The 13,522-nt window shown below is 32.9% G+C and overlaps 3 protein-coding genes across 3 annotated transcripts; 2 read left to right on the plus strand and 1 right to left on the minus strand.

The window, feature by feature from the left end:
• Window positions 1–2,260: 2,260 nt before the first annotated feature.
• LOC106435179 (ubiquitin-conjugating enzyme E2 variant 1D-like) lies at window positions 2,261–3,569 on the plus strand. The gene is made up of 4 exons (XM_048778020.1): window positions 2,261–2,446; window positions 2,653–2,792; window positions 2,933–3,058; window positions 3,134–3,569. Exons 1-4 carry the CDS (start codon window positions 2,413–2,415, stop codon window positions 3,272–3,274), a joined length of 441 nt encoding a protein of 146 aa, XP_048633977.1. The 5' UTR covers window positions 2,261–2,412; the 3' UTR covers window positions 3,275–3,569.
• Window positions 3,570–7,049: 3,480 nt separating this feature from the next.
• On the minus strand, window positions 7,050–8,265 carry LOC106445163. The gene has a single exon (XM_013886677.3). The coding sequence runs from the start codon at window positions 7,934–7,936 to the stop codon at window positions 7,499–7,501; it is 438 nt and encodes a 145-aa protein (XP_013742131.2). The 5' UTR covers window positions 7,937–8,265; the 3' UTR covers window positions 7,050–7,498.
• A 2,990-nt stretch (window positions 8,266–11,255) lies between these two features.
• On the plus strand, window positions 11,256–13,047 carry LOC106445162 (probable aspartyl protease At4g16563). The gene has a single exon (XM_013886676.3). The coding sequence runs from the start codon at window positions 11,467–11,469 to the stop codon at window positions 12,886–12,888; it is 1,422 nt and encodes a 473-aa protein (XP_013742130.2). The 5' UTR covers window positions 11,256–11,466; the 3' UTR covers window positions 12,889–13,047.
• The last annotated feature ends 475 nt before the right edge of the window (window positions 13,048–13,522 follow it).

The following is a 13,522-nucleotide window of genomic DNA, read 5'->3' on the forward strand; positions in this document are numbered from 1 at the left end:
AAGAGTTACATAAGAGTGTATATAAAAAATCTCAGATAAACTTATTCATAAGTTATATAAATTTAAACAAAATTTTGTATTTGATATAATACAATTTTATAACATAATAATACACAATATACTCAAAATACTATTTCATATCTAACTTCGTATATAACCCATAAAATCCGCGTTTTCGAATCGCGAATCAAAATCTAGTGATAGGTTATGATGGTAGCAGAATGGTTTACGGTTGATTGTATAAACCGTTTATGCGTAGACCAAATGCTTTCTTGAAAATGTTTGGTTTCTAATGGTTATGATATATTTAGCTTTGATTAAGGTATACTTTACGAATGGTTAATATTAGTTTGAGTTATTGATAGTATAACTTTGTTTACAGATGATTCGATGGCACGGTTTGTGTATGTTGATTCAATGTGAGAAGATTAGCTGGAGAATTATGAATGGTTTATAATAGAGTTGTATATATATTTTGTTAAAGAAATCGAAATATAATAGATGTTAGAAATAGTTGGTTCATGCATGTTTTGTTAGAATCTATCTATACTATTATTTGCGAAGTAAATTTTAGCAATAGAGCTCTCACATTAAAAGTTAGAACGGTTAATATCTATATTACCCTTAATGAATATATATATATAATTAACTATATAATCAAAAACGAATTTCTATTAATAATATTATTATTAATTTTTTTAAAGATAATTCTTATATATTTTGTAGTTATCTTAAAACATAATTTTAATTAGAAAATTTAAAATCCTTAATGAGTTTTATATATAATTAATTACATAATTAAAAACTAAATTTTATTTATAATATTAGATTTTTTAAAATAAGATAATTCTTATATATTCTTATATATTCATAATTTGTAATCAAAAACAAATTTCTATTAATAATATTATTATTAATTTAAAAAAAAATTATTATATATTTTGTTGTTATCTTAAAACATATTTTTAATTATAAAATTTAAAACGCTTAATGAATTTTATATATAATTAACTATATAATCAAAAATGAATTTCTATTAATAATATTATTATTAATTTTTAAAAAGATAATTCTTATATATTTTGTTGTTATCTTAAAACATATTTTTAATTATAAAATTTAAAACTCTTAATGAATTTTATATATAATTAATTACATCAACATTTTATTTATAATTTTATTTTTATTTTTAAATAAGATAATTCTTATATATTGTGTTGTTATCTTAATTTTTTTTTCAATTATAAAAGTTAGGAAAATAACATATAAACAATTCATAATTAAATATTAATCAACTAAATTTGTATAAAAATATTTTTTACAATATTTCTAATATGTGAATGTTTTCTTTTAAAATTTCTACACAATAATAAACATATATATTTTAATTAAATTTTTCGTCATATATATATATATATATATATATATGTAATTTGATGTTTGATTTAATTTTTTGAAAACATAAATAATAAGTTATTATGTTGGGTTTTGAATTAATAAAAAATAAACTAATAAATATTTGTAAACTGATTAATCCCGTGTGTGCGGGCTTAATAGCATCGATATAAATGGTTGATAGCTAATATAAATCTAATTTGTTATATTAATAATTAAATGGTCCTATATATCGGTCATCATAAATTATTATATATCTTCACTAAATAAATAATGTTCATGGTTATTTTGAAAGTGAAACTTAACCGGGTGATCAGAATAACATGTATCAACATATCGATTAAATTTAAGTATACTGGTCATCATGAATTATTGTATAAGATGCGCGTGTATATTATAAAATGATGAAATGTACAATAAATCCAAAAAGAAAGATATACCAATGCAATTTTAAATAAAATCCTAAATTAATAGATTAGATACTAATTATTGTTTGAAAAAGGTAAAACCGTTTTTTTTTAACTATGAAGAGTAAAAAAGTCGAACTGGTTTCAGTTTATCATTTTTTCACTCATTTTCTTGATTTTAATTTCCTCCCATTTACTCCCAATATTTACCAATAACACTCACTAATAGTCTAATACTAATACATGATATGTGACCCAAAACCAAAAGGTCAATATTGTGTGACCCAAAACCAAAACCAAAACCAAAACCAAAACCAAAACCAAAACCAAAACCAAAAGGTCAATAATTGTGACCCAAAACCCAGAATCTGTTACACGAACCAAAAGAAATTGCTCGGATTTATCTAAGGGTACTATAAGTAATTATCGTAATTGTAGGAACTATTTGATAGAATATATATTTCTGGGGACTAGGATTGAAAATTGAACTCTTTTTCCATCGTCCCTCACACATATAGAGCTTTCTGTCTTTTCACCAGATTCTCCTCCTTAGCTCATCTCTCGGCGCGATCAGATCTCGAAAAACACTAAATCATATCGAATCCACAACATGACTCTTGGCGCTGGAGGATCGAGTGTTGTTGGTAAGATATTTCGATATCTTTTGAATTTTCCTTTCTAGGGTTTTTGGAATCCGAATTGGGTTTTAATTCTCTGATTTTTAGGGTTATTGAATTCGGATTAGGGTAATTACTTAGAACATAGCAAGTCTTGTTCTTGAGAATCGTGGGTGGGTAGTGATTAAGGTTCTTGATTTCACTAAAGAGAGATTATTAATGATTAAATGTAGTTCCAAGGAACTTTCGGTTGCTGGAGGAGCTTGAACGTGGGGAGAAAGGTATTGGAGATGGAACTGTGAGCTATGGAATGGATGATGGAGATGACATTTACATGCGCTCTTGGACTGGCACCATCATCGCTCCTCACAACGTACTTATATCTCTTTCTTTTTCATTATCTGTGTGTGTGATTGTTTTAAGAAGCATGGATCAATTCTCTTAGCAATCATCATGACTAGTGAAGGTTTCTTTTGCTTGTACTAACAGAAATGAATTGTCTTCTATGGGCAGACTGTTCATGAAGGTCGGATCTATCAGTTGAAGCTCTTTTGTGACAAAGATTACCCTGAGAAACCTCCCACCGTCCGCTTCCATTCACGTATCAACATGACTTGTGTCAACCATGAAACAGGAGTGGTACGTACGCATAAGAATCACCACCCTCTCATTCTCTGACTCCTTTCTTTACATGCTCTGTCTCTGTATGTATAGGTGGAACCTAAGAAGTTTGGGCTTCTTGCGAACTGGCAAAGGGAGTACACAATGGAGACTATACTAACACAGCTGAAGAAGGAGATGTCTACGTCGCATAACCGTAAGCTTGTTCAACCTCCAGAAGGCACTTGCTTCTAGTAGCTCTTGGTTTGTTCAAAATCTTTGCCCCTTCTCATACTGAAGTATGTATCTGGGGGTACTCCATTGTCGTTCTCAAGCTTTTTTCTTCTAAATTTGTGATAAAAAAATGGTCTATGTGGATGGTGGTGATGATGTTCGATTGATCATCTGAAGTTTATCCTTGTGTGCAAATTATCCAAAAAGAACAGCGTCTTCCCCAATCCATGTGTTCAGTCTCTTGAATTTTACTTGGTTTATGCTAACAGTTTGTATCAGTCCTTTTATGAAATCGCCCTGGTTGTATTGGTTGGTAGTTATGTAATGTTCCTAATGTTATTACCAGCAAGAAATTATCATAAAGACTTGAGATGGAGTGACTCTTATGTCATAACATTTGCTAATGTATTGCTGATCGTTGGTGATGATGATGTGCATCGATAGAGAGATAGTAATTGATTGCAAACTACGATCCATCCATGAGTTGCTTTTAAGAGTAGGGTAGCTACAGAGGACTGAGAGAGAGGTCCAAAATCTCTTGTAAATGATTCATCAAACTCCGTCAAACTCAATAATATCCAACATGGGAAAACACAATCTTCAAAATGTACTCTATGGTTTTAATTAGGCGTAGGACACTGTTTAAGATTGACCTTAAGGTTAATAATATTCTCTTTTTTGTGAGTTTCTCATGGTTAGGCTAGACAAGATGTAAAAAGACAGAGTAATAGTTAATAGCATGCTTATATAGAATTACAATTAGATTGACATTTCTTACACGATCATATATGTCTAAAAAGCTCAATAATCAAATGTTCCCTCTCTTTTTCACGTTGATCATTTTTTTGTTTTTATCGAAACATGTTTTAAACATCTACACTTTTTTGGATTGCCTGATCCCTAAACCATCTAAACTAAATATAAAGCATATTACGGATCCTTAACTAAGGGTTTTGGTGACCGATTTTAAAGTGGGTTTTGGAAACACATATCAGCAAAGCATTGATTCTATTTTTTTTTTCTCTTTTCTTTTTTCTCTTTTCTTTTTTCTTTTTTCTCTTTTCTCTCGTCTTCTCCCTCTCTTCTTCTGGTCTTCTCGTCTTCTCTGTCTCGTCTTCAAAGCTCAATCCTTTTTTTAATTTTGTTAAATTTGTTACCAGGAAATCAAAAGCTAGGTTAGATCTATTCTTCTTTGCTTTACTTCATAGATGATGACTCTAGTTTCTCACTTTTATTGAATTTAATTATAATCTTTCTTTGCTTTTTGACAGAGTTGCCAGAAACTGTACAACCCAGGTTCGTGTCTTCTTCATTTCGTATCTACCTTATTCTGTTTTGTCCAATTGTGGATATGTATGTATTGATGTGTGTTCTGTCTGTATATTGTTTAGATTGGAAGCAGACTCAGCTCCACTAGAAAGACATAAGGTTCGGTGTTGAGGGTCGTGCTTTGATGCTTTGAGGTGTCGAGGAGCTTGCTGATGCTGTTAAAGTCACTATGGGACCAAAGGTATATATAACTTTTGCTTCAGTTAGTTTCTGTTCGGTAGATTGATATTGTTTAGTAGTTACAGTTATCATGTGTTAACTACACTTACATAGTTTATACTCAATAGGTTATGTTGATATTATGTGTTCTGTTTCATGTTCTGTTACATGTTCTGTTTTAGACCATGATTATCGCTAAAGCTTGATATTATGTGTTCTGTTTCATGTTCTGTAACATGTTCTGTTTAGACCATGATTATCGCATCTGATTGTATCTCTTTCCGTGTGCAGAGAGACAGAGGCTTCATGTCACAAGTGTGCAAGAGAAGTCACGAGATTTTATTCAACTCAGAGGATGTTTATTCAACTCACAGGATGGTTATTCATGTCACAAGTGACAATAACGTTGTCCTTATGTTGTTATGTTTGTCTGTATAAGTCACGAGTTCTATGTATAAGTCACAAGATTTTTTATTCAAGTCACAAGTCTGTATAAGTCACGAGTTGTATATTTGTCCGTATGTGTGCATGAGTTGTAGTTTACTTCTCTCCTTCTCTATAAGTAACAAGTATTGTATATGCAAGTCACAAGTTCCCTTCTCACCAAAGTCTTCTTCTCTCCTTTTCTTCACAAAGTCTCCTTCTCACCAAACAAGTTCCATTCTCTTCTTCAATTCTTCTCACCAAACACTCTCCTTGATCACATATATTGTCTTTCTTAGAACTCTGAAACATCAAATTGAATGTATTCATCTCGTCCGTCTTCTACTATCATATTATGGAGAAGAAGATGCTATATATGTGATCAAAATGTAGAACATAATATGATAGTAGAAAACGAACAAGATGGATACACTCGTGATGATTGTTTCCTCGTTTTTAGATTTTAGTTTCTAGTTTTTGGTTTTTAGTTTTTAGATTTTAGATTTTGGATTTTGGTTTTTAGTTTTTGATTTTTCTGTAGATTTTAGTTTTTGAAAAAACTTGAATGGTGATTTTGGATTTTAGTTTTAAGAAATAAATCAATAAATAAAAATCAGTAGTAATAATAAAATACAAATAAAAAAATTTAAGATCATACATTAGATGAATATAAATACCCGAAATTCTCTCTGATATATTAAATGATATTTATTAAAAGCTTATTAGTGGAATATCAATATTCTGATAATTAAATGTGGAACCTAATGCTCAAAATGAATCGTCCACCATTTTTTATTCTGATAATTATTTAAAAAAAAACATTTAATACTTTATTGCATACTTTAACTATAAGTGCAGATTTACACAATGAAATATTAGAAAATGTGTTTAAATGTTTTTCGAGTGTTAGGATGAAAAATGATTGGTCTAACTGTATGTATAATCAGTTATTTTTTATTAATTGTTTATTTGACAGTGTCTTGCTTAACTATAAGTGCTAATTGAGTATTTGTGGCAAACGAGTGCGTGAGTTATTAAAATACTTACATTTTAAAATTTACAGCCAAAATCTAAGAAAACATAGATTTTAGATTCTGTGTAGAACTAGGTAGTTATCTGAAAAACTAGTTTTTAGATTTTACATTTTAAAATTTTAGTTTTTAGGGAATCATTTTTAAAAAAATTCTTGATTGGCAAATATAATGGTTTTCAAAAACAAAAACCAAAAACCATTTTAAAATCTACAAACAATCAACCTCTCGTTAACATTTTACCAAAAAAAAAAAAAAAAAAAAAAACAATCAACCTCTCAATTTGATATTTCAGAGTTTTAAGAAAGAGAAGACAACAAAAGTTCACAGGTGGATGTTTCTTTCAAATTATTCTCGTTTATTTTAATAATCCTTATTTTTATGTTTTTATTTTAAATTCTATGTTTAAAATGTTATTTTTTAATATTTTTTAATTAATAAATAAATTTTATCTTTCAAAAATAATTTACATTTTTTTAAGAATCCTTAATTAAGAAACTCTCCTTGAAACACAAAATCTAATAGTTTCTTAACTAGAATTCTTAAATACAATTAATTAATTAATCACTAAAAACCCAATTTGGGTTATAGGGTTAATCATGCTCTAAATATCCAACATGGGAAAACACAATCTTCAAAATGTACTCTATGATTTTAATTAGGCGTAGGACACTGTTTAAGATTGACCTTAAGGTTAATGATATTCTCTTTTTTGTGAGTTTCTCATGGTTAGGCTAGACAAGATGTAAAAAGACAGAGTAATAGTTAATAGTATGCTTATATAGAATTACAATTAGATTGACATTTCTTACACGATCATATATGTCTAAAAAGCTCAATAATCAAATGTTCCCTCTCTTTTTCACGTTGATTATTTTTTGTTTTTATCGAAACATGTTTTAAACACCTACACTTTTTTGGATTGCCTGATCACTCTACCATCTAAAATTTTTTACATAACAGTGTTTAAAGATCTAAAAATTACATAACAATGATTTATCCAACTAAAAACAAAATTTGACGGCAGCGCCTTGTTTTCTTTTTTTTTTATTTATTTAACTGGTCTCTGGCACAATTGTCTTACAAGAACCGGCGAAAGTAACTGAGTAAACATCGCTCACGGAGACTCGCGCCAAAGCTAAGCCCGCAAGTTCCAGGGCTCAAACTGAAGCGTATTACATGAACATCAAAAACATTCACGAGTTGTTTGAAATAAAAGAACATAAATTTTGAAATGAAAAAAAAAAAAGGAAAAACAGAGATGATGACGTGGGAATAGTTTGTCAAGTCTCTCTGTTTACCACTAAGCTCTGAATATTCTCCGGGGTGATGGGAAGAGGCGGAGGATGGAATCGAATAAGGCGGATAGGATGCGGAGGAAAGAGGAAGAAACACGGCGGAAGAACGAAGAGTTAGACGAAGGAGTTGGAGTAGCAGGCTGAAGGTAGGCACAAGCGGCTTGCTTTACAAGGCGGTTGCGGATCGAGATGATGGGAGCCGCTACAGAGACGGCAGGGGAATCAGTGGTGGCTGTGGATGAAGGGAGGATGTCTCTTAGGGAGGTGTAACGTAGAAGAGGATCATCAGAAGATTTGTTGACTGAGAGGAGCTCCAAGTCTAGAGTTTGTGAAACGGCGCCGTTTCTGCGTTGGAGAAGAGAGAGTTTCGTTAAATCATCAGCCTCCATTTGAGAAGAGAGAGTGAGAAGGTTTAAGCTTTGGATGTTGATGGGAGCTAACATGCAATATATATTAATATCGTAACCATCGCGTTACTTTTCTTTATATTAAAAGTCAAATAATGACTATATAGTAAAGCGTGTTGATATGATATTAATATCGGGGCCTTGTTTTCTGTTGTTAGAAGTAGAAATATATAAAGATGGCTGGCGCTTACGCTCCAATCTCGACTGCTTTATTTTATTTTCAAAGCAAAACAACAACCATTTTATTTTTATTTAGATTTGAATATAAGTTTTTTGCCTTTTGGTATAAAAGTGTATTATTGTAACGTTTGTTTATGTTTAAAAATACATGTCACTAACAATGGAATGTCTAGCTAATTCATTCCACTACAAGAATTATGACTAAACGACGACGATTGACAGAACACTGTTTCACGGAGATGAGTTGAATAAAAGTCAAAGGAAACATCACAAGAAAAGGGAAATGTAGGTAGGAGCGGCTTTAGCCCACTTCACATGAATTATGTTTCATTGCTATCCATATCCTTCGCTTTTCCTTTCATTAGTCAATCTTGTCACCCTACCATTATAATGCTTAATGTTCGTTCGACATTCGAGACTATATAGTTAAACATCGACTCGATTAATATAACGGAGATACTGGCACATCACATGTTGTTTCGACCCTTTTTGCCGTGCAGTTAACAATTTTGGAAACAATTTAAAAATTCGGGCGTAATCAATCTTTCCAACATTTTTTTAACTTTTTTTATATTATCTAGAACGTATTGTTGTAGAATTAAACGACTTTAACTTGGTCTACAGCGAAAACAGATTATAAAACTTTACAATGTCACTCTGATATGTGAAATGACAGATGACAATTGCATATTGTAAGTTGTAGTAACACAATTTCAAGTTAGCATTTTAGATGTGTTTTACAGCTTCTCTGTTGATGAGACAAAAAGTCCTAATTGTAACATACGGACAACTATGTTTCAAAGAATTTTTGTGTTCCAATATATAAGATGTTTTTAACTTTTAAGTAATCATATTTAATAATATATTTTGTAATTGATTGAATATAATTATTTTATAGGTTTAGTGATACTTTATAGACAAAAATAATTTTTGTGTATTTGTAAACATGTTATATTTATAGTTATACGATGTTGACTACTTGGGTTGGGCCGAGATGATGTACCATACTTATGGAATAGTAAGCAAACTCTCACTTAAGGCCCATTGTTGTATATAGTAACTTTGTAGTTCAACTGAGTGGACAACATATACTAGTAATGGCGTAGTTAAGATGGCCCCGTACTTCTGTTATACAGACATTAAAGTTTCGATCTGGTCCATATTGGCACCATTCATTTTCTTGTTACGGGTGTGATCAGCAGATCAAAGCAAAATTTTCCACCATCTAATAATGAAATCCACTTCAAATGACACGTTGTTATATTAATTTAATCATCTATAATATACGTCATAGCACTTGAATCGTTTCTTAAAAACGAAGGTACAATTTATATTCTGGCTCAAACGTAGAGGTGACGTCGCCTTGTGATTCAGCGTCGACCACCGTTGGTCCCACGACTCCCACCATGTACCTTGGTTAATTCACGTGCTTCCTAATTTCCATAGACAAACAACATCGTTTCTCAGGAATTTTTGTTGTTATTATATTTTGTTTTTGTCCACTGCGTTTGAATTTTCCCGTGACAATTCACTACCTGTCTTCCTGTTTCGACTATTTTACATTTTTCAATATGATGAATCATATTTAGTGAAATAACACTTGGAATCCGCTATTAAAAATGAATAGCAACGTTACGTGCGGTAATCTTCTGGTTTGATCATACACATTTAACATGTTAGTATAGTTTTATTTCACCGTTTCCAAAGCAAGTTAGGAATATTTATAGGATTATATCGTGATAGTATCTAAATATGCATGTGACCATGTGAGTACGTAATCAGTTGCTTTTTGTAATTATATAAAGTGTGAAAAGGGGTATATATATCCACTTTGATTGCAAAATTTCTCAACTATTTCAATACTCGAATGAACTTCCAAGTATTTTACGACTCGGCCTAATAATTCTCCGATTTTACATTGAAGGGAGCAAGTTATAGATAAGGTTAGTCAAACTTAACAATCAGCTACAAAATGTTGAATTAGATTAATTATTGACAAAAGGATTAATTCCGGATCTAATCAATCTCAAGGATCAAAATTTGCTTACAAAAAATAGATAGTATCTGCAAATCAATCTTATTAGCAAATATACCAAAATTAATATAAAACTAGATTAAATATAACATGCTTCTGTATTTAAATAAAATTACACATACTTATGGAGAGTTATTCTTGTTATTGCTAAAAATCACAATTCTCATGTTTAAAGTTATGCAAAATTCTTTTTTGTTATTTCTAATACTTTATTAAATTCAATATTTAGTAAATCATCACACTTTACACAAGAGTTTTTATGCAAATATATCAACCGTAGTGATTTCATATGGCATTATTGATTTCGTTGATTCTTCATCAAGGCGGTTTTATTTTGCTAAGTGCAACAAGTCACTCGTTTTAGGAGGAAAGCTATTAAATTGGTTTATCACTGCTTAACAAATTTTTAAGTTCGTTCACAGACTTTATAAGGGTCAGCAAAGGTACATGTGGTCGGTCGATTACTCACACTTATTGTACTCAACGTGTCTGGTTTGGTCAATTGATTCCTAACGTCCATAGAGGCTCATGTAGTGATTAATTATCTATTCAAATTCGTATCAATTTAAACGCAAAAATTACATATAAAAAATAGGACATGTACAAACCTTTATGATAATTTGGATCAATGAAAAACACATGGTAGTACTTTGTTCAGTTTTCATGACTAGTGTAATTGGTGAATAAAAGATATTTAAGAACAATTCCTTATGATAATTTGGATCAATGAAAAACACATGGTAGTACTTTGTTCAGTTTTCATGATTAGTGTAATTGGTGAATAAAAGATATTTAAAAACAATTCCTTATGAAATCGAATATGAAGCTGGATAGAGAAAAAACCACTCCTAATAACAGTTGTCCAATTAAAATAACGTGTGAATTGACTAGCGAAGATGTGCATTAATGAATCACATGATTTGTAAATGGGTTTAGCCACTTGAGTATTGAGCCATCACATGGCCAACCATCAAACCAATTAACCAAACATAGTGGATATTCTGTATTGGGTTTCAGTATTTGTATACGTATACATAATAATTCCATTTCACACGCATTCGGTTCAAATTGGCATGTTTCAATAAATACAAATATTAGCTGGTTTTATTCTATCTTGTAACGTTTCATGTCAGACATACGAAAATACATTTCCACGTATAGTTTACTTCTAGTGGTAAGTTTCCTTGACGATGAACACATTTTATAATTGCTTTTTATAATTATTATAAACTTTTATAAAAGGAAGAAGAAAGTCACAGAGATCGAACATGATTCTCCACTTTCCACTCCTTTGTCTTCTTCTTACATAAACCCATAAGCCATCAAGCGAAAACAGCGCAACACAAACACAATGTCTTCTTCTCCTCCTCCTCTCCTCTTCTTCCTTATCTTCCTCTCCGTCGCATCCGCCATCAAACTACCTCTCTCTCCTCTCTCCCACCACACAGACCAATTGCCCAACAACGATCCTTACCTCTCTCTCCGCCGTCTCGCCGACTCCTCCATCGCAAGAGCCCAACAGCTCAAACAACCGAGCTCCATCAAACCCGACGAAAATGCTCTCACCGCCCCCTCTGCATCCGCCGCCGTCGTGAAATCCCCTCTTTCCGCTAAAAGCTACGGCGGATACTCCGTCTCGCTCAGCTTCGGCACGCCGTCGCAGACAATCCCTTTCGTGTTCGATACGGGAAGCAGCCTCGTCTGGTTCCCTTGCACCTCACGTTATCTCTGCACCGGCTGCGGTTTCTCCGGGTTGGATCCGACCCGGATCCCTAGATTCATCCCCAAGAACTCCACCTCGTCGCGGGTTATCGGGTGTCAGAATCCGAAATGCCAGCTTCTGTTCGGACCCAATGTTAAATGCAGTGGATGTGACCCGAGTACCCGTAACTGCACCGTCGGTTGCCCACCGTACATTCTCCAATACGGATTAGGATCAACGGCTGGGATTTTACTATCCGAGAAGCTTGATTTCCCGGATCTAACCGTACCCGATTTCGTCGTCGGATGCTCCATTTTGTCTACCCGACAACCCGCTGGTATCGCCGGGTTTGGACGCGGACCCGAATCTCTCCCTGTGCAGATGAAGCTCAAGAGATACTCGCATTGCTTGGTTTCCCGCCGGTTCGACGATACCGACGTGAGCACGGATCTCGATCTGGATACCGGGTCGGGTCATAATTCCGGGTCGAAAACTCCGGGTCTAAGCTACACGCCGTTTCGAAACAACCCCAATGTCTCCAACGCTGCGTTTCTTGAGTACTACTACCTCAATCTCCGTCGAATCTACGTCGGAAGCAAGCGCGTGAAGATTCCCTACAAGTTCCTCGCGCCGGGGCCCGACGGAAACGGAGGAACCATCGTCGACTCCGGATCCACATTCACTTTCATGGATCGACCCGTTTTCGAGCTCGTCGCTGAAGAATTCGCGGCGCAGATGTCGAGTTACAGCAGAGAAAAGGACTTGGAGAAGATCACCGGACTTGGACCGTGTTTCAATATCTCCGGCAAGGGATCACTGACGGTGCCGGAGTTAATCTTCGAGTTCAAAGGTGGAGCTAAAATGGAGCTGCCGTTGTCTAACTACTTCACGCTTGTCGGAAGCGTTGATAACGTCTGTTTAACGGTGGTTTCTGATAACACCGTGAGTTCCAGCGGTGGTCGGAGTGGTCCGGCGATTATTCTCGGGAGTTTTCAGCAACAGAACTATCACGTGGAATACGATTTGGAGAATGACAGGTTTGGGTTCGCGAAGAAGAAGTGTATCCAGTGAGTTTCCAGGGGTAGATTTGGAAATTTAATTTTCCCAATGATGAGAACAGTTTTATGATTTAATTTCTTTTCCAAATAAAAAGAGTTGTTAACTGTTTATAATTATGTTTACCATTGCTACTTTTACATAATTTTCATGATTAAAAGTATTATTTGGCCAGATTATAAAAAGTTTAGCCGGCAAAATTTTTATGTAATTATAAAAATATCAAATGTAGTAAATATCATTTCAATTTATTTTGTAAGAGTTGGATGCTGAAATTGTGGACGCTGGACAGTATCATGTGAAGTAAGGCTGTATGCAATTATCTAAAACAATAGAAAATGGATGCTAATGCTGTGACACCACGTCGATGTCCATCGACAAAAATATTGAAATCGACACTATACATATTCCACTAGTTATAATACTATTTTAAAAGTTTTAAATGGTTTTTGATGTGAAACAAACATGTAAGTACATAACCATGTGTACCAAAAGTAAACAATAGTAGAAGGAACTATTATTTTTCAGTTTCTAGAGTTTGAATAATAGGGTTGTGTAGTTTGGGACATTCATATAATAATAAAACATAACCCATTTCTGTGTAATATTATGAATAAAATGTATATGTATGATGCACATTATATATATG

The sequence above is a fragment of the Brassica napus genome, chromosome A4 (assembly GCF_020379485.1).
Source record: "Brassica napus cultivar Da-Ae chromosome A4, Da-Ae, whole genome shotgun sequence".
Taxonomy (NCBI): Eukaryota; Viridiplantae; Streptophyta; class Magnoliopsida; order Brassicales; family Brassicaceae; genus Brassica; species Brassica napus.